General features: G+C 43.8%; 2 protein-coding genes across 4 annotated transcripts; both read left to right on the top strand.

Annotated features, from left to right (window-relative positions):
- Window positions 1-1357: 1357 nt before the first annotated feature.
- LOC308497853 (purine nucleoside phosphorylase-like) lies at window positions 1358-7130 on the top strand (the record flags this gene model as incomplete). The annotated part of the gene is given in 7 exon segments (XM_081048950.1): window positions 1358-1564; window positions 2461-2563; window positions 5487-5590; window positions 5786-5961; window positions 6076-6139; window positions 6143-6209; window positions 6780-7130. Coding segments are annotated over 7 exon segments (933 nt in total). The 3' UTR covers window positions 6992-7130.
- An 8175-nt stretch (window positions 7131-15305) lies between these two features.
- On the top strand, window positions 15306-26833 carry LOC308497450 (purine nucleoside phosphorylase). 3 transcript variants are annotated; one of them, XM_081048219.1, is made up of 7 exons: window positions 15306-15906; window positions 17771-17940; window positions 19796-19899; window positions 20095-20270; window positions 20384-20574; window positions 21146-21331; window positions 24759-26833. In XM_081048219.1, the coding sequence occupies exons 1-7, from the start codon at window positions 15896-15898 to the stop codon at window positions 24761-24763; spliced, it is 843 nt and encodes a 280-aa protein (XP_080904345.1). In that variant the 5' UTR covers window positions 15306-15895; the 3' UTR covers window positions 24764-26833. The 3 variants fall into 3 exon arrangements, with proteins under 3 accessions (XP_080904345.1, XP_080904344.1, XP_080904343.1); XM_081048218.1 differs by lacking the exon at window positions 24759-26833 and having other exon boundaries at window positions 21146-24517; XM_081048217.1 differs by lacking the exons at window positions 17771-17940; window positions 24759-26833 and having other exon boundaries at window positions 15486-16183; window positions 21146-24511.
- Window positions 26834-27250: the final 417 nt, after the last annotated feature.

Genomic DNA, 27250 nt, shown 5'->3' with positions numbered 1-27250 from the left:
GCATACACTTACTTTACACAGTCCATTGAAATTTCTGTTTGCACTTTCTTAGATACAATGATGCTCTAATGTTGACATTTGTGTAAACTGGATTGCATTTGGGGTGTTAGAAAAACAGGCTTTCAGCAATCAACTTGGCTAGATATTTCCTTGGGCTGATTTTTACCTCTGACTGATCTTACCCATCACTTAAAATCATGCTTTCGATGTTGCAGTTGTTCACAGTCTTTATTATCAAAATCACTTAGATTTACTTTAGTTCACCCTGTTATCTTTGCATATATATATATGTATATATATATATATATATATATATATATATATATATGTATAACTTTTTTCTTTATATACACCGTCTTTACTCTTATGCCCCTTGCACTAGAACAGCTCTGGTACATAGTTGATCCTCAATAAACATTTCTTACATAAATGAAATAGAACAGGTTGGGAAAGGATGGCTTGGGGCCATGGTAAGGGGTAAAATGCAATCAGGAAAATTAGAGTTTAGGAGAATGAAAACAGGTGGAGGATTCCAAGAGCTAAGAAAGAGCCATTGATTTGTGATTTTATGTGAGGCTGGTTAAACTTATAAAAGTAGGGAGAAGAAATAGCTGAATTTTTACAAAAATGTTATATTGTATATTTCTGTTACAGGAATTATAAACTTGTAAAAGTGGTAAGAGGAAAAAGCTGAATTCTTACAAAAACATCACATTGTGTAATTCTGTTTCCAAAAATATCCTGAGAGGAGTCCTTCACCCCTTACCATTATTGCTTGGATCCAATATTGCATAAATCAAGGGAGTGTCTGCATTTTCCAGTCTTATCCCCACCCCTTGTCTGTGTGGAGGATCCAATAATTCTCTCACCTAGAATTTCTTTCTTCTCCCCATCTGGGCCTAGATCTACACCGGTTATGTTCTCCCCAGTCCTGTAACCTCCAGGTCAGGAGTGTTGCTAGGATCAACCCTGTTTCCTTTGTCCAGGAAGCAACTCAGATACGCACAGGCTTAATTTTATTCTGGAGTTGCACGATCTAAGGTATAACATTTTCTGTTTTTAAATCTCTCAGGGTTTGCTGCAGACACAACCCGGAAACAGGGTTGCAGATAGATGTGGGGGGTAGAATCCCCCCTGGATTCTAGTCCTCTTCCCACATAGGTTTCCTTGCCTGAAAACCGGATCTGCGGACGGGAATGGGTTCAGGGAAGAAATGCCGGATGCCCTCCTTAGCTCCCCTCCTCCGCCACATCCACGCGCGGGTCTGCAGTGGTGTGTGGGACATGGGAAAGGATCCTGCAATCCGAAGAACTCAGATTAGGTTTACAGCCCAACTTCGCGCGATTATTGAAAAAGGATGTGTCGCCATGGAGATGGGGCGGGCCTGTGTGCTCGGCTGCCACTGGCTGGGGACTCCCGGGATGGGGATATAAGCCAGCACTCGACACAGACGACACTAACCGTGCGAACCAGCCCCTGCGACGGCAGCTCAACTCCTCCGAGCAGAACCGAGCGGAGAAGGGCAGGCTCATCGAGAGGGCGTCGGCGGGACCATGGAGAACCGGTGAGCCGGGCACCAGACTCGGGGAATCCCCGAGGCACCTGGGAAGGGGAAATAGCTGTTACCGAGACCTGAAGCCAAGCACTCTGGGCCACGAACCGGCCGGGAGAGGGAGCAAGTGCCCTGGAGATGCAGAAAGCCTGGCACGGTGCCCAGTGTCTGGAACTAGGCGGCACAGCAATGGGGTGGCCAGCGCCTGCAGGGGCCCAGGTGGGAATCCAGTTGGGGTGGCGCCACCGGAGCAGGACTGGGACGGGTTAGTACAGTGTAGTCTACTCGAAAAAGGAACCGATCTGTGCGTATGCACGCGCACGCGCGTTTCGGTGTTAAGTGTGTAGACGGAGGCAAATTCTTCCCCCCACCCCCCCAACACAAACGAGGTTTAACCACCCTATAGCTCTTCACAGATTCCCGTTCTAGAATCTTGGTAAAGCATTGACGTACTTTGGTGCCCAAACTAGAGTCCCTCTTTCAGAAAAGAAATTGTTCACGTCCCGGGCAACACCATTTTTCCCTCTATTTGGAGGTACAATAAACTTGGGCTGGAGTGTCCAAGGAGACAAGGAAATCCTTATTCAGTGAATTGAGCAAAAACCCGGCCCACTCCTACCCGCCCCACCCCCACAACCCGCCCCCACCTCACAGCTTTGAAAACCCTTCTCTCTGCGTTTGTCCTGGAAATCTCAGTCCAAATCTCTGCCTTGGGGATCACTGGCTTTTACATGCCCAGGGATCCAGGGTGTTCCCCGGGGACTGATGGCCATATGAGCTGTGACTAGATGTGCTAGTGTCCAGGGCTTCACACTGCTTTCATTTCCTTTGCACATCTTTAGGGATGCTATTTGATTAACTTTTCTTACCACTTTATTGCTTCTCTTCTCCATGTCCGGTGGCTCCAGCTCTGTACGCTCCATCCTTGTCCCTTACCCAGCTATTTTCCTGAGGGAAGCCCACTGTATTGTATTGTAGAGTCATCTCCTTCCAACAGCTCTGCTTTTGAAGGTAAGGATTTCCTCTGGAAGCTGGGTAGTTGAGTTCAGCTCTGTCGCAACTCCAGTTGCAGTTCTCAATTTTTTCCCCCTTCAATCTTTGGTCTTTCCAGATGAGTTTGAGATACTTGGTCTGGACTTGTGAGAAAAATTCTAGATTTCTTTTTGTGGATATACGGGTTCTGGGAATGTGCATGTCCTTAGGTCTCTGAAAGGCAAAGAACCTTGAAAAGAAGGGAAGATGGGAGACGGCAGGGAGAACACAGCAGAGGGGAAAGTGAAAGAAAGACTCAAGAGCTGTGGGGCTAAATGAACTCTGATGAATCAAAGTCCATGAGTCATAGGACTTTGAACCTTAGCAGAAACAAGTTTTTAAATAATTGTCAAACTGAGCCTATGAGATAGGGGGGTTCTTTACCTTCTTTTTTTAAATTATTTCGACTGTACTTATGTAGACTCTGTGGCCCCTTCCTCTCTAAATCTTTGTCATAAGGACAGCCATCAACCCTGACAGTGGTAGCAGAACGAGTTGGGGATGGTGGTGGAAACATAGACGTCATTAACTTTTGTCAGGCTCTGCAATAAATATTTTGGGGAAGGAGGTTCTGAGTTTAATATCAATTCATAGGTATACAGGCCTTTGTTGGTGATGTTTTGGAATAGTTGGAAAGAATTTCATAACAGACTTTCAATGTGTCTGATTCAGAAAGAGGAGTGGGTGGATGGGTTGGTGGGTGAGCTTAGTGTGGCCTCTCCTGAGCAAGAGGAACCTCCCCTCTGGAGCAGATCGTTGGCCAGCTTCTCCGTCCCCTGCCACCTCGGAATACCTGCCAGCCTGTCTGCACTAAGTGTCGTTATTCTATGATGCCCTTGGGGTGGGAGCAAGACTCCCTGTGACTGTTCTTTTTGCTATGAAGCAAAAATGAAGATTGTAAGAACACTACAGAGTGGCTCCTGTCCCACACCAAGAACCGACCTCAAGTGGCAGTGATCTGTGGTTCTGGGTTAGGAGGCCTGACTAATAAAGTAACTCAGACGCAGGCCTTTGACTACAGTGAGATACCAAACTTTCCCCAAAGTATAGGTACTGGCAGGAAGGGAGAGGGATAGGACTGAGGGGTACTGATGGGATTCTGATGGGAGGGCAGTGCTTCTATGCCCAGACCTGGTTATCCTCTATAGCACAGGACTAAAGACAACTGTCGTAGGAGAGGGAAAAGACCAGCGCCAACCAGAATGACTTGAGAAGGAAATACCCTTCTAGAATTTAGTGATAGACAGGGCCTGTGTGCCTCAGTGGTATTATTCGATGTCATATTTCTTATGCTTTAGTACTCAGGGCTCCTTAAACCTCTATAATGCCTCCCCCCTACACAGCAGGGTCACTACACACTCACACACCCATCTTATTACTATGACTCTGCAACTTAAATGGAAAAAGCAATGCCTGTAACCTCTCATGACAAAGTCGGGCCTCCCCTGACCTACGTCCTCCTGGCATTTCCAATCTCCCCTGCTCTAGCTCCAGTCCTAGGATAAGTCCCATGCTAGTGCACAGCAACAAATGAACATACAGACTACCATGTTCTTGCAGATAATGCACGAATACACAAACCTGATACACTGACCCTTCGGAGCGGGCAAAGGCAGATGTCCCCTAGGCACAGTGGAGCTCTGAGGATGATGTATCCAGCATCCCAATAGCAGCTGGAAAGCTCTACAGCTAAAGTTTGGAAAAGGGCCAGTGACACAGGGGCAAGCAAAGGGCAAGAGTAGTTTATTTGGATTACTTATTAATTTCTCAGATAATAAACTTACCTTAGTTAATTTTATGCATCTTTGGACTTCTACCTTCCTTCCTTTTTTCCCTGGAGAGTTATGACTTTCAGTTTTTTCAGTTTCTTCGAAGCAAGACTGGGAGGCCAGAGCAGGGAGGTGGAATAGGGAATGGAGAAGGAAATACTAAAAAGAGAGAGGGAGAGCCAAATTTTCTGAGAGATAGCAGTGATATCAGCTCCACTTGCACTTGTAGCCCCGATGAGAAGGGCGCTACACTAAGTGATAGCAAATTAATCTTTTTAAGCTGTATCAACTTATTATTTGTAATCTATTTAGGTTTCCAAACTGTGTCACCTCGGCTCTATTACTGGTAATTTTTTTATTTTAAATAAACTCCTCTATCTCTGAGTATCTCTCAGCTCTTCCTCTTGGTCCCTTTCCCAGAGCATCCATTCATTGCAGGCTAGGTTGGCCATGTCCGTTAGAGGAGAAATACCAGAGAAGGGAAATGGTAATGATGGTTAATGTCTGCGGGGGAGTCACCTTTGCACTCCTATGCCCCTGCATGCCCCATTTCGGGCATGTAATCCCACTGGACTGTATATGGGTCATACTGAATGAGCCTTGTATGGCTTCAAACCCAGCCCCTTTCCCTTGTTCAGCAGCCTCTTTAGGAAGCAGAATAGACCATGAACTCCCTTTCGGGAGTGAGGACACATTCAGTTTAGTTAGGGTAATAGATAAGAATACGCATTTTGAGAATTTTGGAAAGTCTGCAAAAAGGTCTATAATTACCGCATTCATTAGTACTCACTCACTCCATATTTTTTTTACTTTGAGCCCTTGCAGTATGGCCTCTCATTCATTTGAAATGACTTTAGAAAGCCTTTCCTTCCTTCGATATATGTTCACTTTGAACATCTTTACCCCCATCGCTCTAATCTCAGGATGTACTTATACACTTACTTGAAAGTTTATGATTAATTTCTGTATCCACCAGACTTAAACTTTCTGAAAGTGGAGATAATAATGTCTTCTTTTGCCTAATGACACCCTCACACGTTAAGCATAGTGAGCTGGCTCTCAGTAGGTTCTCAATGGGTTTGTGTTATATGAAACATCACGCCATTCATTTCCTTTTCTTTCTTTGTATTCAGTGCCAGGTCACGCTGGTCGACTGGTGTTTGGGGTCCTGAATGGCAAATCCTGTGTGATGATGCAGGGCCGGTTCCACATGTATGAAGGCTACCCACTCTGGACGGTAAATAGGGCCATAAGCCTGGTTGCATGTGGAAGAAGGGGAGGGCGCGGTGAGCTCTCCTACTTTATTGCTGAACTACCTGGGCTATGTCGATTTTTGGTCCCCTCCTTTCATGATGTAGATCATGCATATCTGTGTGGTGGGCTGGTGAAATTTCAAAGAACACTTTCTGATCTTTCATCGTTTGCTTCTAAGGTGACCTTCCCAGTGAGGGTTTTCCACCTTCTCGGTGTGCACACCCTGGTGGTCACCAATGCAGCTGGAGGGCTCAACCCCAAGTTTGAGGTTGGAGACATCATGTTGATCCGCGATCACATCAACCTACCTGGTTTTGGGGGTGAGAATGCTCTCATAGGGCCCAATGATGAGAGGTAACGTGTTTCGCTCCTGTGTTTATAGATGGGGGGAGTTTAAAGGCTTGTTTGGGAGTTAGGAGTGGGCTCATTGTATTCGATTCATCTGAGATAAGCCAACCTGTGATCTAGGTTTGGAGTTTGTTTTCCTGCCATGTCTGACGCCTACGAGATGAGGGAGAAGGCTCACAGTGTCTAGAAACAAATGAAGGAGCAGCGAGAGCTACAGGAAGGCACCTACGTTGTGTTGGGTGCAGATGCTGTCGGTGAGAAGGGGGATCTGCCAGAGGGAGGCTTGAAGCGGGAGGGATCTGGTAAAACAGAGATGGAAGGAGTAAAAGATTGCCGACGTGATAGTGGATTTAGGAGGATCGAACATAAGGGAAGACTAAATTAAACTTATTTCTAGAAAGATATCACGGTGGTGAGGTTTGGTGTGTTGTAGCATGAAGGACTTTAACAGGTGTCCTGCTGATGTCCTATCCGTCATTTGATAACAATCAAAGGATTATTCTACCAAACCTCATAGCCACCTTCTGTACCTCTGGCTGGAAATGGAACTACATCATTAGAACTGACTTCAAAATTAGCACAATCAGATACGGAAATAAAGCATTACAATGGTAATATTTATAAGAAATGTGTTAGGTCCGCTGAAGCCCTACTCTTTTAAACAATATAGAACAATCTAAGCTCTACACTAATTTATCTGCTTCTTTGGTTGGTTTTTGAGATGCCAAATTGTCAACGAGGTGATGAGTAGCGGTTGGGCTAAGGGGTGAGGAAAAGAGCCATTTGAGGATGCTGACCCTTGGTTTCCTCTTTCTCCCCACCAGGCATGAGTACAGTACCAGAAGTTATAGTGGCAAGGCACTGTGGACTTCGAGTCTTTGGCTTCTCCCTCATCACTAACAAGGTTGTCACGGATTATGAAAGCCGAGAGAAAGCCAACCACTTGGAAGTACTAGAGGCCGGGAAGCAAGCTGCGCAGAAACTGGAAGAGTTTGTCTCCATTCTGATGGGTAGTATTCCTGACCCCGCTGATTAACCAGCCCTGGGATGGTCTGGCCTCTTCCTTAGGGGATCCAAGCAGCTGCTTGCTGTCTACTTTGGCCCCTTGCTGGGGTCATGTGCCTCTGCCCTAAGCTAGTAGCAGAAAAGAGGAAAATTCCTGTTCTTCCCTTTCCACCCACTTCTCCCACTACACTTTTCTGGTGCTGAGTCCTCTTGCTCAATTGTCTTCTCAAAACAGTTTCCACCGCCGTTCTTTCACAAGAGCCGGAGCCCAAACCAAGACCTACTACACATCCATGATATTCACAGGATTTCATGTGTGCTTTTGAACTTGACACATTAGTAGTTTCTGCTAGCTTTTTGAGATAATACTCTCACATTCCAGGGGGCTCAGTTCTGCCTCCTCCAAAGTATGAGGAACCATACAAGTACCAGCCAAATATTTCTTGTACTTTGATACTATCATACTTGTATTTTTAGAATAAAGAGAAAGATGAAATAATTTCTTCATTTTTGTGTTGTTTGGCAGAAGGCTGCTTATAGGCTGTGATTGGCATGAAAGACTGCGAGACCATAGTCTTGTGTGACTATCTGCTTCCCAGACAAGTAGCTAAGAACTGATATGAGGTGATGTGTGAATGGAGGATAGAATGAAGAAAAGATAAGATGATAAATGATACAGATGTTACAAGATGATAAGGAAGGAAGGGCTAACTTCAGGCACGTAATGGCCGATTCCCTCAGACCAGTCTTGTCTTTCTTTGTTCCTTTGCCTTTGATTGTTTTGCTCCATGTCTACTCTCTCCTGAATATCTGAAGTAGTCTATGGATCTTCATTTCTGTTCCTTCTATTCCATTGTTGCTAGTTCCTTCTTGAGCCCTAATTATATTTCCTCTTGATTTCCCTCTCTCCACTATTCTAACGTCTTCTATAATTAATGGTAACTATACCAAACATCATAGCCACTTTCTGTATCTCCGACAGTGCAGTGGCAAATACCCCTTTATCTGCTGCCAGCCACTTTACTGCTGAGTAGAGTCCTGCCAACCCTAGGCAACCTGTGACATTGGCTTTTACACAGCTTCTTCCCTTGGAGCACTTCCTTTTCTCCTATTGCTTCTGTTCTTGTTCTAGTCTTTCTCTTCACTTTTGCTTAGTCAGAACTTCCCTGTGATATGGCAGCCAACATGACCCTTTTTTGGCTCATCGCACTATTTGTGCTTATCAGCTTGCATTCTGAATCTGTGCCGAAGTGCAAATTTACAGAGGCACCATGGAATATTTAAAAATTTTAAAGGAAACACAACAATGTCCACATTTCCTCTAAACCATGCAAAACTACTTAGCTCAATGTAATTCACAATTTGAACATTAGATTGTGCTACATTCCTTGATTTCAAAATATCTTTGTTAGCTAGATTTTAGGAGATCCCTGCGATATAAAAGTAAGTAGTGGGTGTGGCCGGTTAGCTCAGTTGGTTATAGTGTGGTGCTGATAACACTAAAGTTGTCGATTTGATTCCCAGATGGGCCACACTGAGCTGCACACTCCTTACAAATTAAAAAAAATAAGTATGTGTGAAAATCAACCCAGATAGGAAACGGGGGTTGCAGTGTTTGATCCCAAATTCTGAGAATTTTTGCTGTGCCCAATAGCACATACATTCCATTAGTAACTATTTGTGGCTTCTTAAGAAAAAAATTTCTTCTAACTTGTACGTATCGTTTTAACAATGGTTAACTAAGTTGCTAAGCAATTGAACCAACTATTTGAAAAGGAAAACTGTTGGGTATGTCTTTTGATCTAGGGGTGCTGTAAAAAAATTGCTGAGATAGTAAGCTTACTATAAGAAATTGGGAACCTCTAGACTGGGCGCTGAAAACAGATCGAAGATCAAAATGGTCATAAAGGAATAGAGTATGGGAACTTGGATCGAGATGGCTGGAAGAAGCAATATAAATGGAGCCACTTTAAAATAGAATTGGAGTTGCCATGCCAGAGGAACTACCTTGCATGTCTTATTCCTCAAACCCTTTAAATCTTAACACTAGGCAAAATTACTTTTAGACTGGGCCTGAGACAGCATTGTATCCCAAACAACTGTTTCCAAAGATAACAGGAAAGCATATATTATGACTACAGGACTGAAAATTTAAAACATTCTTTAAAATTAGCATCATTATATTAGCTTATCTGCATCTACTGAAATTCTTTGTATTCATGTAATTGTTCCCCTTCCCTTTCTTGCCAGCAACCTGTGTCCAGGAGTGTTAGGCCTGAGGTGGAAGGGTGGGAGATTAAGAAAGACACAGAGATAGGAAAGCTGGGATCAGGAGGTCCACTGTCTACGAATGGCAGAGCAGTGGCGCAGTTTTTATTTCTCACATGGTTTTTATATAGTCTTAGAACAATTGCTTATAGAAGCTAGTATTAGTAGAACAAAGAAGTATTAGAAGAACATACTGTTCTGTGAATATGTAAGTTTGTATGTCTGCGGCTGTAATTGTATTATCTTGTTCTTTATGGTGTAAGATATTGAGGGAGAGGTGTGGGGACAGAGCCCCAGAGAGCAGTTTCCAGGCTCTCAGCCTCACATAGAAAAGTGCTGGCTCAGTAGTAAATGGCCATCAACTGTGATTGGCTGGCCATCAGCTGTGGCTAGTTGGTCGTCAGCTGTAACCAGTGAGCCATTGGCCACTAATATAACTGCCATGGCTACGCTAGCAGAAAAAATGGGCGCTGGCAAGAAGATAGTGGCTGAGCCTGTAAGCGGAGCAGTGAGGGTTGCGAACAGTGTGGCTCCTGCTCCTGTGTCTCCAACCCAGCCGCCAGTGAGACTATAGTGGTATGAACCCCCTATCTATGGCTCCGTGGGTGTTCCTTTTTGGCCTCACCATGTCCTGCGTTCTTGTGTGGGGAGTGGGAGCTGAGACCCCGCCTGATACCCCGCACGACACGAGGCCTCCCTTGAATGACCTTATAAGCTGCAAGGTCCTGTCATTCAGGGTGTCAGGCGGGGTCTCTTCTGGGGTCTCTAGTCCAGGTCCCCACATAAGAACACAGGATGTAGTGAGGCCAAAAAGGAACACCCACGGAGCCATAGATAGGGGAGTCATACTACTCGCTGGTGGCACTACCTTCTCACTGGAGGTTGGATCCACACTGTCTGCAACCCGCCATCCTAACTGCAATCTGCGCTTGCCAGCTCAGCCACCATCTTCTTGCTAGCCCCCATTTTTCTGCTAGCGTAGCCATGGCAGTTATATTAGTGGCCAATGGCTCACTGGTTACAGCTGACGGCCAACTAGCCACAGCTGATGGCCATCCAATCACAGTTGATAGCCATTTACTACCTGAGCCAGCACCTTTCTACGTGAGGCTGAGCACTCCTGGCTCTGTCCCCACAGTCCTTATCAGCTTACATCCTACTCTCCACATCTCCCCCTTCTCTTTTTGGCTTAAGCCGCAGTTTATGAGTCTTGTATATCAAATCAGAAAATAGATTTAAACCAATCATCCTTGTCTGTCGAAAGTGTCATGAATGTAATAGTAATTGTTATATGTACCCTTTCAGGGCATAAAACCTTTATGTTGATACTTACTGAAAAGAATAGATGGACACCTGATGTTATCACATCAAGAATTACTCATCTCATTGAATATAGCCACAGAGGCAGAAGCTCTCCTAGCCGGGGGGGAAGGTGGGGATCTATGTCCACCTCTATCAACCCCGTGAGTGTTTAGATGACCCCTATGTGACTGTGCCTGTCTTAGGTTGTTCCTTCCTTGAGGAGTCTTACCCATCATTCACTAACCAGCCATCTTTTTGGGGTCGAGTTCTCCAGATGGCCCCTATGTGGCTGTATCTGTCTTAGGTTATTCCTTCCTTGAGAAATCTTACCATCATTGACTTACCAACCATCCTTTTGGGGCCAAACAGCGAGATGTAAGGTGTAAGCACAAAGGTGAAGTAAAGTCCCCGAAAGGATCAGTCTCACAGACTCTTATTTTTATTAGGAGGGCTAGGCACGAGACTCTGTGTACTGAGTATTTGTAGGGTTTTATACCCTGCGGCTGTATTTGTGTTATCTTGTTCTTTCTGGGGGAAGATGCTGAGGTGAGCCCTTCCAGGATGACCTCGCAGGCTGCAAGGACCTTGTCAGCTACATCCTGTTCTTCACATCTCCCCCTTTTCTTTTTGTTTTTGAAATATGAAAAACACAGACCTTGTAGATTTTTTTATTCATTGTCCGTCGGAGGGCTGTTTGTCCACTTCTGAGGACTAAACAAAATAAACATAAAACAATAAACAGAATAGCAATAGCACCTGCAAACCTTCCACCTAAAGTCTTTATCCAATTGACAGAGTTTAAAGTAGAAAGTCCTTTTGTAGCTGCAGAAAGTGTCTCCTCTCCAGGGAGGAGTTGAAGCTTGGCTTTAGACATCTGATCAACTTTTAGTTGTAGTTGTAAAATGTCCACAGTGAGATTGCGCGTATGTCCCAGGAGATGGGCTCGTACCTCAGACCAAGGGATACGAGGTTGATTATAAGAGAAAGTGGTTACACAATAGGTAGATATATTCCAATCACATTTTAAAGTAATCATAGTATGGAGATTTTTTAATTGATCACCAAGAAATACAACAGTAGTTTCTAAGTCAGCTAATCTAACATTAATTTTTTCTGATCTATCTTAACTTGTTGATTCCAAGATTTACTAGTATTTTCATGCCATTTTTGTACAAATTTAGTGGTCTGTACTGTTTGGTGTAGTTATTCCAGAAATGGCAGCCACAGTGGCTATAGCAATTATTCCCATAATAGCTGCAATTAAAAGTCCAATAAATCTTTTGGTTTTTCCCGCAGTTGACTGTCAGTCTGGTCTTCAGTGCGTTGTTTATGATATGGTTTAATATACCCACTGGGCACCCACAAAGGACGTTCTTCCGATCCTGGAGAAACACAAGCATAACCTCACCCCCATGTTAACAAGGTTCCTAACTGTGATTGATTAGTTTGAATATCTTTCCACCAAATGGGCACATTCTCCAAGGCTTTAGGACTATGGAGATTGTTAAAATTTCTTTCTGTAGCTTTGTGCCTAAGGTGTGGTTCTGTGCTAGAATCAGAATTTTAAAAATTTAAAGTAGACATAGCTCTTGTTAATTGTATCTGTGGGGGGTCCCCTATTTCTCCCCCTTTTTGTTTTTGTAATTGTTTTGTTAACGTGGCATTAGCACATCGAACAATGGCTTGAGCCTGTGGGTGTTCACAGAACTTTGTACACTTTGTACTGTTATAAGCAGGGCCATTGTCCATCTTGATCACTTGAGGGAGCCCCATGATAGAAAAACAGGTAAGTAAATGGCGGCAGGATGTTGGCAGGGAATTGGACAAGCGCCAGCTGCCAGGTATCTGAGTATTGGAATAGCCAATGTTGTGGTTTTTGGGTATAGGGTACAATTATAGCTTGGGGGTGTCTTCCCCTCTTTCTCTAGCCTGGAAAACACCCCTTTGCAAAGCAAAGCATGTAGGGATAGGGACCAGAGGAGGCGGGGAGCAGGCGCAAGGGGGCGTTTGGTGTCCAAGACCCGGGGCCGCAGCTCGGGGTAGGAAGGGGCGCTTGTGGCAGTGCTCCACAAGAGAGCTTAGCAAAGGCCGGAAGGAGGTCGGCCGAAGGGTAAGACTCATCGTATCACAGTCCTGAGGGCCGGACGTTTTGGGAGGGTCATAACATTTTTGTTCCTAATCCTGAAGCTCTTTTTCCTAATCGAGCAATAACTGTTTATCTCGTACTGGCGGCACCGAGGGTACGCCAGAGCGCTTCAGCGCCTCATACCCCTCCACTGCATGGTGTAAGACCTGAGAGAGCCGTCCCTGTGTTGAGGGGGGCGGTAACCTTGAAACCTTCCGCAAGGGGTCAAGTGACTCCTTCACTAAGTTCCAAAGCGCAAAGGTGGGGATGGGAAACTTAGAGGGGCCTTCAGCCCTGAAGCGGTCACGGAGCTGCTGACCCACTCTCTCCCATGTAGCGAGATTGACCGTGCCCTCTTCGGGGAACCAAGAGCATGTCTCCTGTATAAAAGACAGGAATTCCATTACCTGGCCTGAGCGAATACTACAGCCATGAGCCTTAAGCATACATAGCCTTTAGCATTTGCGCAAAGACGTCCCTTTCTTTGGACCCATGCTGTCCCATGTTTTACTCCCAACTAAACTTAACTTGCTCCCCTCCTCTATAACCTGGAGGGGAATCTCCTCACCTGTTCGGGTGGGCACCTCACCGTTTCTTCTTCCCATACTCAGGACGCCACTTGCCGCGACCTGCGAGGCCAGGAGGGCTAGGCCTGAGGGGGAAGGGTGGGAGATTAAGAAAGACACAGAGACAGGAAAGCTGGGATCAGGAGGTCCACTGTCCACGGATGGCAGAGCAGTGGCGCAGTTTTTATTTCTCACACGGTTTTTACATAGTCTTAGAACAATTGCCTGTACAGCTAGTATTAGTAGAACAAGCAAGTATTAGAAGAACATACTGTTCTGTGAATATGTAAGTTTGTATGCCTGTGACTAATTTGTGTTATCTTGTTCTTTCTGGGGGAAGAAGTTGAGGCGAGGCCTCCCTTGAATGACCTTGCAGGCTGCAAGGTCCTCAGTCAGCTTACATCCTGCTCTCCACATTTCTCATAAATATCCCTTCCTTTCATTTTGAATGTGAATGTCTGCCTGAATCAGTGCTTCCTGAATAGCTCCTTTTTTAGGTCTCAAACATTTGTTTGTCTCCTCTCACTTTGGCCTTTTATTTTTAGGTTAACGTGACCCAGAGAGATATAACACACACTTACTAGACATTTTATATTTTTGACCATTAGGTACGTGCTGTGTACCAGTGCTCACAAGTGCAGCCGATGCACACACACGCAGCACCTGGGTCTGACCCTTTGCAGGTCAAAACCTGTCAGGAAAGCACAAAGAGATGCAAACAAACCAAGGTTAGGGGCAGGACAGGAACCCAGGCAGGGTTTAATGCAACCTAGAGCCTGGGCCCTCTTGTTGAACAGATCACAAGATAATGCTGTGGTCTGAGGAGGCCTGTTGAGCCTGGCAGGACAGACTCCTCTCTGGGCCATTGGTGAGATTAAAGCGACTGGGGATTCAAGTGATTATGCAGAACGTTGGCTGCTGAGCTTGAATTCAGAATAAAGTCTGTCGTGTAGTTCTGAAGCTTGTCACCCTAACTAAGCTAGGGAGGGTCTGTACACTGTCCTTGCTTGTCACATAACAGTACATTTCTTTGGTGTCAGGAATTTTTATATATACTGCAGACTCTTCCCCACATGGTGCTGGAGAAACACTACAGAAGATTGAGCCTATCGCCCAATTTTCATTTTGTAGATATATTGCAGCTCATCTTCTTTCAGTTTGCGTACACTTACTTTACACAAGAGACCATTGAAATTACTGTTTGCACTTTCTGAGATATAATTATGCTCTAATGTTGACATTTGTGTAAACTGGATTGCATTTGGGGTGTTAGAAAAACAAGGCTTTCAGCAATCAACTTGGCTAGGTATTTCCTTGGGCTGATTTTTACCTCTGACTGATCTTACCCATCACTTAAAATCATGCTTTCGATGTTGCAGTTGTTCACAGTCTTTATTATCAAAATCACTTAGATTTACTTTAGTTCACCCTGTTGTTATCTTTGCTAAAAATACAGATGAATAAGAATAGTAATAATAATAATATCAATAATAACAATATGGATGATAGAATAAAGCATTTATTTGGCACTGGTTTTCGTGCTTTATATATATTACTTTTTTCTTTATGTACACTCTCTTTACTGTTATGTCCCTCGCACTAGTACACTTCTGGTACATAGTTGATCCTCAATAAACATTTCTTACATAAATGAGATAGAAACAGGTTGGGAAAGGGTGGTTGGGTCATGGTAAGGGGTAAAATGGCAATCAGGAAAATTGGAGTTCAGGAGAATGAAAACAGGTGGAGGATTCCAATAGCTAAGTAAGGGCCATTGATTTGTGATATTACTGTGAGGCTGGTTAAACTTGTAAAAGTGGGGAGAGGTAATAGCTGAACTATTTATTACAAAAACATCACATTATGTAATTCTGTTTCCAGGAATTTTTATCTTGGGTGCAGACCTTCTGGTTACTGGAATTGCTTGGATCCGGGAATTATTTTGAAACCAAGGGAGTGTCTGCGTTTTCCAGTCTCATCCCCACCCCTTGTCTGTGTGGAGAATCCACTAATTCTATTGGCCGGAGCGTTTTCTTCTCCCCATCTGGGCCTAGATCTACACCGGTTATGTTCTCCCCAGTCCTGTAACCTCCAGGTCAGGAGTGTTGCTAGGATCAACCCTGTTTCCTTTGTCCAGGAAACAACTCAGACACAGGCTTAATTTTATTCTGGGGTTGCACGATCTAAGGTTTAATATTTTCTCTTTTTAAACCTCAGGGTTTGCTGCACACACAACCCGGAAACGGGGTTGCAGACAGATGGGTGGAGATGGGGGCGGTTCCCTCCCACTTCTAGTCCTCTTCCCACATAGGCTTCCTTGCTGAAAACCGGGATCTGTGGACGGGAATGGGTACAGGGAAGAAATGCTGGATGCCCTCCTTACCCATCCCTGCGTCGGGTTTGGTGTGTGGGATACGGGAAAGATCCGGCGCTGCCAAGAACTCAGATTGGGTTTAGAGCCCAGCCTCCCGCGATTGGAAAGGGGTGTGTCACTGTGGAGATGGGGCGGGCCCGCGTGCTCGGCTACCATTGGCTGGGAACTCCCGGGGAAAGACACAGCACTCGTCAAATAGCGCTCTAACGGTGCGGACCAGCCTCGGCGACAGCAGCTCAAGTCATCCGAGCAGAACCTCGCGGAGAAGGGCCGGCTCATCGAGAGGGCGTCCGCGGGACCATGGAGAACCGGTGAGGCGGCCTCCTGGGTTGGGGAATCCCGGAGGCCCCTGGGGAGCGGAAATGGCTGTCACCGAGCCCTGGAAACCTGGCATTCTGGGCGGGAGAGCGAGCGAGTGCCCTGAAGATGCAGAAAGGCCTGGCGCGGAGCCCGGTGTCTGGGACAAGACGGCACAGCAATGGGCGGTCAGCGCCGGCAGGGGCGCAAGTGGGAATCCAGTTGGGGTGGCGCCACCGGAGCAGGACAGGGACGGGATAGGACAGTGTAGTCTACTCGAAAAAGGAACCGGTATGTTTGTATGTTCGCGCGGGCGTGTTTGAGGTGCGTGTAGAGGGAGACATACCCCCCCCCCCCCGCCAACACACACACAGGGTCTTCCCACCCCATAGCTCTTCACAGATTCCCATTCTAGAGTCTTGGTAAAGCCCTGAGGTACTTTGGTGCCCATATCTAGAGTCCCTCCTTCAGAGAAGAGGTAGCTCACGTCCGGGGCAACACCTCTCCCCTCCAAATTGGAGGTCCAATAAACTTGGGCTGGAGTGTCCAAGAAGAAAAGGCAATCCTTATTCAGTGAACTGAGCAACAGATCGTGGCCATTCATCCCCCTCCCCGCTCCCACCTCACAGCTTTGAAAACCCTTCTCTCTGCGTTGGTCCAGGATATGGCACTCCATGTGTCCTATGTGGGGATCACTGGCTTTTGCATGCCCAGGGATTCAGGGTGTTCCCCTGGGACTGATGGCCATAAGAGCTGTGGCTAGATATGCTAGGTGTCCAAGGTTTCACACTGCTTTCATTTCCTTTGTACGTCTTTGGGGATGCTATTTGATTAACTTTACTTTCCACTTTGTGGCTTCTCTTCTCCATAGCCCGTGGCCCCATCTCTGTAGCCCCCACCCTTGTCCCTTACCCAGCTATTTTCCTGAGAGTAGCCCACTGTATTGTAGAGTCATCTGGTTTCAAAGTATCTGCTTTTGAAAGAAAGGATTTCCTCTGGAAGCTGGGTAGTTGTGTTCAGCTCTGTCACAACTCCAGTTGCAGTTCTCAATTTTTTCCCACTTCAATCTTCGGTCTTTTCTGATGAGTTTGAGATACTTGGTCTGGACTTGTGAGAAAAATTCTAGGTTTCTTTTTGGGGATATATAGGTTCTGGGTATGTGCATATCCTTAGGTCTCTGAAGGGCAAAGAACTTTGAAGAGCAGGGAAGATGGGAGAAGGCAGGGAGAACACAGCAGAGGGGAAAGTGAAAGAAAGATTCAAGAGCTGTGGGGCTAAATGAACCATGATTTGTGGAGTCATAGGACTTCTCAACTTATTAGCAACAAGTTTTAAATAATTTTTAAACCAAGCCTATAAGATAGGGGGTCTCTTTACTTTCTTTGATTTGATTATTTCGACTGTACTTATGTAGACTCTGCGGTCCCTTCCTCTCTAAATCTTTGTCATAAGGACAGCCATCAACCCTGACAGTGGTAGCAGAATGAGTTTGGGCTGCTGGTGGAAACATAGACGTCATTAACTTTGTCAGGCTCTGGAAAAAATATTTTGGGGAAGAAGGTTCTCAGTTTAATATCAATCCATAGGTATAAAGGCCTTGTCGGTGATGTTTTGGGATAGCTGGAAAGAATTTCATATCAGACTTTCAATGGGTCTGATTCAGAAAGAGGAGTGCGTGGGTCGGTGGGTGAGTCAGTGGGTGAGCTTAGTGTGGCCTCTCCTGAGAGAAAGGAACCTCCCCTCTGGGGCAGGTCGTTGGCCAGCTTCTCCATCCCCTGCCACCTCGGAATACCTACCAGCCTGTCTGCACTAAGTGTCATTATTCTATGATGCCCTTGGGATGGGAGCAAGACTCCCTGTGACTGTTCTTTTTCCTAGATTCACATATGAAGATTGTAAGAACACTGCAGAGTGGCTCCTGTCCCACACCAAGCACCGACCTCAAGTGGCAGTGATCTGTGGTTCTGGGTTAGGAGGCCTGACTAATAAATTAACTCAGACGCAGGCCTTTGACTACAGTGAGATACCAAACTTTCCCCAAAGTACAGGTACTGGCAGGAAGGGAGAGGGCTGGGACTGAGGGATACTGATGGGATTCTGATGGGAGGGCAGTGCTTCTATGCCCAGACCTGGTTATCCTCTATAGCACAGGACTAAAGACAACTGTCATAGGAGAGGGAAAAGACCAGCGCCAACCAGAATGACTTGAGAAGGAAATTCCCCTTCTAGAATTTAGTGATAGACAGGGCCTGTGTGCCTCAGTGGTATTATTCGATGTCATATTTCTTATGCTTTAGTACTCAGGGCTCCTTAAACCTCTATAATGCCTCCCCCATACACACCAGGGTCACTACACACTCACACCACCCATCTCATTACTATGACTCTGCAGCTTAAATGGAAAAAGCAATGCCTGTAACCTCCCATGACAAAGTCGGGCCTCCCCTGACCTGCGTCCTCCTGCCTTTTCCAGTCTCCCCTGCTCTAGCTCCATTCTAGGATAAGGCCCACGCTAGTGCACAGCAACAAATGAACATACAGACTACCATGTTCTTGCAGATAATGCACGAATACACAAACCTGATACACTGACCCTTCGGAGCGGGCAAAGGGCAGATACCCCTAGGCACAGTGGAGCTCTGAGGATGATGTATCCAGCATCCCAATAGCAGCTGGAAAGCTCTACAGCTAAAGTTTGGAAAAGGGCCAGTGACACAGGGGCAAGCAAAGGGCAAGAGTAGTTTATTTGGATTACTTATTAATTTCTCAGATAATAAACTTACTTTGGTTAACTTTATACATCTTTGGACTTCTACCTTGCTTCCTCTTTTCCCTGGAGTGTTATGACTTCTTGCCGTTTTTATTTTCTTCGCAGCAAGACTGGGAGGCCAGAGCAGGGAGGTGGAATAGGGAATGGAGAAGGAAATACTAAAAAGAGAGAGGGAGAGCCAAATTTTCTAAGAGATAGCAGTGATATCAGCTCCACTTGCACTTGTAGCCCCGATGAGAAGGGCGCTACACTAAGTGATAGCAAATTAATCTTTTTAAGCTGTATCAACTTATTATTTGTAATCTATTTAGGTTTCCAAACTGTGTCACCTCGGCTCTATTACTGGTAATTTTTTATTTTAAATAAACTCCTCCATCTCTGAGTATCTCTCAACTATTCCTCTTGGTCCCTTTCCCAGAGCATCCATTCATTGCAGGCTAGGTTGGCCATGTCCGTTAGAGGAGAAATACCAGAGAAGGGAAATGGTAATGATGGTTAATGTCTGCAGGGGAGTCACCTTTGCACTCCCATGCCCCTGCATGCCCCATTTCGGGCATGTAATCCCACTGGACTGTATGTGGGTCATACTGAATGAGCCTTGTATGGCTTCAAACCCAGCCCCTTTCCCTTGTTCAGCAGCCTCTTTAGAAAGCAGAATAGACCATGAACTCCCTTTCGGGAGTGAGAACACATACAGTTTAGTTAGGGTAATAGATAAGAATACACATTTTGAGAATTTTGGAAAGTCTGCAAAAGGGTCTATAATTATGCATTCATTAGTACTCACTCACTCCAAATTTTTTTCCTTTAAGCTCTTGCAGTATGGCCTCTCATTCATTTGAAATGACTTTAGAAAGCCTTTCCTTCCTTCCTTTGATACATGTTCACTTTTAATATCTTTACCCCCATCACTCTAATCTCAGGATGTACTTATACACTTACTTGAAAGTTTATGATTAATTTCTGTATCCACCAGACTTAAACTTTCTGAAAGTGGAGATAATAATGTCTTCTTTTGCCTAATGACACCCTCACACGTTAAGCATAGTGAGCTGGCTCTCAGTAGGTTCTCAATGGGTTTGTGTTATATGAAACATCACGCCATTCATTTCCTTTTCTTTCTTTGTATTCAGTGCCAGGTCACGCTGGTCGACTGGTGTTTGGGGTCCTGAATGGCAAAGCCTGTGTGATGATGCAGGGCCGGTTCCACATGTATGAAGGCTACCCACTCTGGAAGGTAAATAGGGCCATAAGCCTGGTTGCATGTGGAAGAAGGGGAGGGGGCGGTGAGCTCTCCTACTTTATTGGTGAACTACCTGGGCTATGTCGATTTTTGGTCCCCTCCTTTCATGATGTAGATCATGCATATCTGCGTGGTGGGCTGGTGAAATTTCAAAGAACACTTTCTGATCTTTCGTCGTTTGCTTCTAAGGTGACCTTCCCAGTGAGGGTTTTCCACCTTCTCGGTGTGCACACCCTGGTGGTCACCAATGCAGCTGGAGGGCTCAACCCCAAGTTTGAGGTTGGAGACATCATGTTGATCCGCGATCACATCAACCTACCTGGTTTTGGGGGTGAGAATGCTCTCATAGGGCCCAATGATGAGAGGTAACGTGTTTCGCTCCTGTGTTTATAGATGGGGGGAGTTTAAGGCTTGTTTCGGAGTTAGGAGTGGGCTCATTGTATTCGATTCATCTGAGATAAGCCAACCTGTGACCTAGGTTTGGAGTTCGTTTTCCTGCCATGTCTGACGCCTACGACCGGGAGATGAGGGAGAAGGCTCACAGTGTCTGGAAACAAATGAAGGAGCAGCGAGAGCTACAGGAAGGCACCTACGTTGTGTTGGCAGGCCCCAACTTTGAGACTGTGGCAGAGTGTCGTATGCTGAAAATGCTGGGTGCAGATGCTGTCGGTGAGCAGGGGGATCTGCCAGAGGGAGGCTTGAAGCGGGAGGGATCTGGTAAAACAGAGATGGAAGGAGTAAAAGATACCCGATGTGATAGTGCATTGAGAGAGGATCGGACATAAGGGAAGACTAAATTAAACTTATTTCTAGAAAGATATCACGGTGGTGAGGTTTGGTGTGTTGTAGCATGAAGGACTTTAACAGGTGTCCTGCTGATGTCCTATCCGTCATTTGATAACAATCAAAGGATTATTCTACCAAACCTCATAGCCACCTTCTGTACCTCTGGCTGGAAATGGAACTACATCATTAGAACTGACTTCAAAATTAGCACAATCAGATACGGAAATAAAGCATTACAATGGTAATATTTATAAGAAATGTGTTAGGTCCGCTGAAGCCCTACTCTTTTAAACAATATAGAACAATCTAAGCTCTACACTAATTTATCTGCTTCTTTGGTTGGTTTTTGAGATGCCAAATTGTCAACGAGGTGATGAATAGCGGTTGGGCTAAGGGGTGAGGAAAAGAGCCATTTGAGGATGCTGACCCTTGGTTTCCTCTTTCTCCCCACCAGGCATGAGTACAGTACCAGAAGTTATAGTGGCAAGGCACTGTGGACTTCGAGTCTTTGGCTTCTCCCTCATCACTAACAAGGTTGTCACGGATTATGAAAGCCGAGAGAAAGCCAACCACTTGGAAGTACTAGAGGCCGGGAAGCAAGCTGCGCAGAAACTGGAAGAGTTTGTCTCCATTCTGATGGGTAGTATTCCTGACCCCGCTGATTAACCAGCCCTGGGATGGTCTGGCCTCTCCCTTAGGGGATCCAAGCAGCTGCTTGCTGTCTACTTTGGCCCCTTGCTGGGGTCATGTGCCTCTGCCCTAAGCTAGTAGCAGAAAAGAGGAAAATTCCTGTTCTTCCCTTTCCACCCACTTCTCCCACTACACTTTTCTGGTGCTGAGTCCTCTTGCTCAATTGTCTTCTCAAAACAGTTTCCACCGCCGTTCTTTCACAAGAGCCGGAGCCCAAACCAAGACCTACTACACATCCATGATATTCACAGGATTTCATGTTTGCTTTTGAACTTGACACATTAGTAGTTTCTGCTAGCTTTTTGAGATAATACTCTCACATTCCGGGCGGTTCAGTTCAGCCTTCCCAAAGTATGAGTAACCACACAAGGACCACCGTAATATTTCTTGTACTTTGATATTATCATACTTGTATTTTTAGAATAAAGAGAAAGATGAAATAATTTCTTCATTTTTTTACTATTTGGGTGAAGGCCGGGTTATAAGCCGTGATTGGCATGAAAGACTGCGAGACCATAGTCTTGTGTGACTATCTGCTTCCCAGACAAATATCTAAGAACTGAGATGAGGTCATGTGTGAATGCAGGAAAGAATGAAGAAAAGGTACAGATGTTACAAGACGATAAGGAAGGAAGGGCTAACTTCAGGCACATGATGGCTCCTTCCCTCAGACCAGTCTTGTCTTTCTTTGTTCCTTGCCTTCTGATTTCGCTCCCTGTCTACTCTCTCCTGAATATCTGAAGTAGTCCATGGATCTTCATTTCTGTTCCTTCTATTCCATTGTTGCTAGTTCCTTCTTGAGCCCTAATTATATTTCTTCTTCATTCCCTCTCTCCACTACTCTAACATCTTCCATAATTGATGGCAACTATACGAGGTTGGACAATTAAATTCGCGAACTCATCCTAGAAAAAGTGCTACATACCTCATTGCTGAATATCACTATGGTCACCTTCTAAGTACTCTCCTTGGGAAGCTATGCACCGACGTCTGTGCCTAATCCACTCTTCAAAGCAATTTGGGAACTCTTTCTGGAATGACCATCAGAGTTGTCATCATAGTACCCTGAGGCCCTTAATGTCATTAAAATGTCTTCCTTTCCATATTTCCTTTTTCTTCAGGTAAGGAAAGAAGTCATTGTGGTCCAGATCAGTTGAGTAGGGAGTGTGTTCCAGTACAGTTATGTGTTTACTAGCTAAAAACTCCCTCACAGACAGTGCTGGGTGAGCCGGTGTATTGTGATGCAAGAGCCATGAATTGTTGGTGAAAAATTCAGCTTGTCTAACTTTTTCATGCAGTCATTTTAGCACTTCTAAATAGTAAACTTAGTTAACTGTTTCTCTATTTGGTTCAAATTCATAATGAATAATCCCTCTGATACCAAAAAAAAGTTAGCAACATCATTGCAACAAGTTCTTGAACTTAATTGTCAGAACTTATACTCTCCTTTACTCCATTCTGACAGTGCAGTGGCAAATACCCCTTTATCTGCTGCCAGCCACTTCACTGCTGATTAGAGTCCTGCCAACCCCAGGCAACCTGTGTAATTGGCTCCTACTCAAGCTTCTTCTCTTGGAGCACTTCCTTTCCCCCTGTTGCTTCTGTTCTGGTTCTAATCTTTCACTTTTGCTTGGTCAGAACTTCCCTGTGATGCAGCAGCCAGCATGGCCCTTTTTTGGCTCTCTGCACTATTTGGGCTCAACTTGCATTCAGCAGGCTGGTGTGTTTGAAAACCACAGTACCCTCCCATGCCTATTTTCCTTTGTAGAAAGGGTAGTACTGGATGAGCCTCTAGTAGAGGTGACATTCCAATTATTAGTAGTATGATACGGAAGAGGCATTTTGCACGGAAAGTTTTTGAAATCTTTCAAATCATCCTTGATAACTGACCTACGTTAGCTGAGCCCACCACAAAGAAAAAGCATCCTAGAATGGTCCTGTCACCACTCTTCCTTTCATCAGTTCTTGTACCTCCACCCAGCTCTAAACCCCTACCTGGCCTTTTAGGCAGTCTGTAACACCTGTCATTTGTCTCTCAGAGAGCTGGTGTAGAGGAAAGTGCTGTACATCTTTTAGATATATACGCAACTATAACTTGTTCATCTAATGAGATAGCTTATAGACATTTCTTTTTAATCAAGTTATTGAATGTCTGTATAACACTTTGCCTAAGATAATAATGTTGAACTGAGAGTCTAAAAATGGTATTTTTTCAAGTACCCTGCAATCTTAAGAGAGATACATTTGTAAAACCATTATCTATTATATAATGCGGTATAAAATAGGTACAAGTCACATGTGATGGGAGCCCAAAGGACGAACTGATTGTTTACATGGACCGTGAGGATTGGTTGTTTAGGTAAAGTTTTATAGAAAACTTTGAGCTTGGCCTTAAAGGATGGAAGGGAGAGAGAGATTTTCATATCAGGGCGAGAAAAGCACAGATCTATGAAAAGTACTAGGCATATTCATGGGTCATTGTTACAACAGTTGTGACCAGAACAGAGGACATGAAGGGCTCTAATGAGACACGGGCAGACAGGTATTTGGAGGTCAAAGGAGGACTGCATTTGGTGCCTAGATTTCTTACCCCCCAAGTTGTCTCTTGGTGAGATGGATCAGGAATCAGAATGGTGCCACCTGAGAAACATCGGACAGGGACTTGAATATTTAAGGGCATTTTTAGATTTAGTAAATGGGTTTGCACATTTACTTTGCAAAGGGTGTTGAGTTTCATGATAGAACACTACAAGTAGCTTCATGGAGATTATGCATTTGATGTTCTACTACGGTAGTCTAATTCCTTGGTTCTAAATTAAAGTAGAAAACGTAGGACTTACCTACTTTATGTGTATATACATATATCAAGTGTATAGATTACTATATTCATATTAGAGCATTAAATATACCCCCATGGTGACGAAACAAAATTGTACATTCTTTATAATACAAACCAAGAGGTGTAACAAGGAAAGTATCTATGGGTAAGTAATAGTCATTTAATTATAGGTGATAAGTATTAATTCAAAGTTAATTCACTAGAATCCTAGGTTTGAGGGCGTATGGTGTGTGGCTAAAAAACATGAACACAGTAAGTGTCTGCAATTTCTTTTTAAAAACAGCTTTACTATACTATAAAGAAAGAAAAAAAAACCAAAAAACAGCTTTACTGAGATACAGTTCACATATAATAAAATGTACACATTTAAAGTGTGTAATTCAATGGTTTTGAGTATATTCACAGATAAGGGCAATCACCATCACAATCAACTTTAGAACATTTTCATCACTTTAAAAGGAAATCTTGTACCTTTTAGCTGTCATTCTACTTCCCCCAACAGCCCAACCAACCACTAATCTACTTTCTGTCTCTATAGATTGAATTATTTTGGACTTTCATATGAATGGAAAAATACACGGAATCATGTGGACTTTTGTTACTGGTTTCTTTCACTTAGCATATGTCTTCAAGTTTCATCCAAGATGTAGCATGTATCAATACTTCCTTTGTATGACCAAATAATATTCCCGTGTATGGATACACCACATTTTGTTTGTCAAATACGTCCAATTTCAAAGTGCCAAACAACCCAGCCTAAACTGAATATCAGTTTAGGTGAGCCTGAGAAGAAAATCACAAAGTCCAGGGAGATAGGTCTGGGAGGGCCACCTAGAGAAGGCTAGTTCTCCAGAGGGGACTGTGATGACACTCTTCTTCACAGGGGCCTGCGGAATGCCTGCAAAATGGATTGTTTTTCCTGAATCTCATGATAGGTGTCAAAACCTATCTTGATAGGTGTCCATCAAGTTAGGCTTTCTTCCCTGACCCTGTCACGGTCATCTCTATTAACATCAATAATGTTTATTAATCATGTACTTCGAATGGAACACTGTCCTAAAAACTATACCATAAATTGGTAATAAGACAAAATGCTTGCAATCTAGACGGGAGACAGGATATATGCATAAAAGGAAAAACAAGGCTGAATTAGTTGTGCCCTCTATGCCTACTTTTAATCTTTTTATATGTTATATTGTCATTGTTTAGAATCAGCTTTCTCCACTCAACTGTAAGAGGGACTAACTTTTTGGAAAAGGACTACAATAATGTGTGAAAAATCACATATGCTTAAGGGCCAATGATGGCTCGTACTATAGGAATTCAGAGGAGGAAACCAACATGGGATGGGGAGAGGGAAAGGGATTGGTGAGACTTGAGTTAAGTTTTACAGGAAAGAGAAGTGAAGAGGAAGGGGCAGAAGACACTACATGCAGGCAAATTTGGGAAATGTTTAATCATTTAAAGATTGAAATGGTTAAATTGAAGAAATCATGAATGGGAGCAGTGGGAGGTAAGGTGCAGAGGGACCAGATTGTTTTGGGCTCTGATTCCAGGCTGAGGAGTACGAATCTTATTCTCGAGGCCAGATGGCCAGCCATCGAAGGCTTTTAAACTAAGGACTGATAGGTGAAAATCACATGGTAGTGTTTTGATGGATTGAAGTTTAACTAGAAGTAGGAAGGCTTGTTTTGATGGTAGAATTACTTTCACCCCCAAATAGCTGTATAGAATAGCATAATTGATGGCAAGTACTTATTTGTTAACCAGGTTGAGGTCTTTTGTAGTGTTTAAAAGAATATGCTTTTATAAAATAAAATGTAAAGTCAAAAGTGAAAGAATTTAGAAATGAAAATGTATATTTAAGTCAAATTAGTAGTTTTCTCTTTGTTTAGATAAAATTTTGAATAGGTGATATAATCACATTGCTAAAAAATTAAGCAACATTAAATGTATACAGTGAGAAATTTTGCCTTCATCCTGTCTTCCATTTGCCTTTTCTTCCCCACCACACTGGTAACCAGTTTCATTAGTTTCTGGTGTATTCTTACAGGATTTAAAAATATATAAACAAATAAAAGTACATATTATTTTTTTCTCTTCTGATTATTATACATAGAAGTTATCATGTTATATGTACTGTTCTGCATCTTGCTATTTTATTTTATCTTGATATATCTTAGAAATCTTTTCACATCAATAAATTAGTGTGCTTTCTTGATGAATTAGATCAATGCTTTCCAGGATATATGGATACATGTCTGTCACCTCAGATTTTTCAGAAGCAAAGGAAGAACATGGTCTTCAAATATTTTTTAGCCAATTCCTATTTTGTTTGTTGATTACTAATAGAAATAGAGACAGAGATCATGTTACTTGCTGCCCTCTTTAAAGCAAGATGGGGAGAATAGAACCGTTCATTCTGTGCTTTGCTTTCTGTCTAAATTTATTTGGCTTAGATTTGCATTGCCTTTTTTCTTGTAAATAGGCCTCTGCTTTTCATTATTATTTTTTGTTTCTAAGAGACACCTTTGAACAAACATTGGCTAACTGCCTGGTTTTTCTGTCATTGTAAATTTGGATTTTAATAAAAAGGAAAAATTTGCTGTCTGTAACTTTTATTTTGCCACATTTGAAATTTTGGACTAAATTTGATTCGATATTGTTTGGGATTAATCTGCTTTTATTCTCTTGTTTTAGGTCAAAGAACCCGCACTGTTCCATCTGGCTTTCATTTTCACTTCCCGTCTGAGTTTTTCATTTTAGGAAGCTTACTTTATTGTGCTTGCCAGTCTTTTTTCTTCTTGTTCTCTTTCTCTGCTTCTGTTATTCATGTTTTTTGTGCCATTTTCTTGTCAGCTACTTGATTTCAACCTTCGTCTTTCCTTTCCCTGTTTTATTTTGAACTGTTTCTACCTGAGCTCCTGCTATAATTTTATAATAAAAGAGTAGTAGGAATATAATACTACTTTACATGTGGCCCAACCTGTTCTAGTTCTATCAAGTGTCCTTTTTACCCATCAAAGGTTG

Source organism: Rhinolophus hipposideros (genome assembly GCF_964194185.1).
Source record: "Rhinolophus hipposideros genome assembly, chromosome: 5".
In the NCBI taxonomy this organism is placed as follows: domain Eukaryota; kingdom Metazoa; phylum Chordata; class Mammalia; order Chiroptera; family Rhinolophidae; genus Rhinolophus; species Rhinolophus hipposideros.
This window is presented reverse-complemented; position numbering and strand designations above follow the sequence as displayed.

Coding starts and splice junctions, on each gene's coding strand:
- LOC308497450 (XM_081048217.1), top strand. CDS start 15,958: ATGGCTGTCACCGAGCCCTGGAAACCTGGCATTCTGGGCGGGAGAGCG. Junction 16,184..19,795: donor TCTACTCGAAAAAGGAACCG/GTATGTTTGTAT, acceptor CTTTGTATTCAG/TGCCAGGTCACGCTGGTCGA. Junction 20,271..20,383: donor ATAGGGCCCAATGATGAGAG/GTAACGTGTTTC, acceptor CCTGTGACCTAG/GTTTGGAGTTCGTTTTCCTG.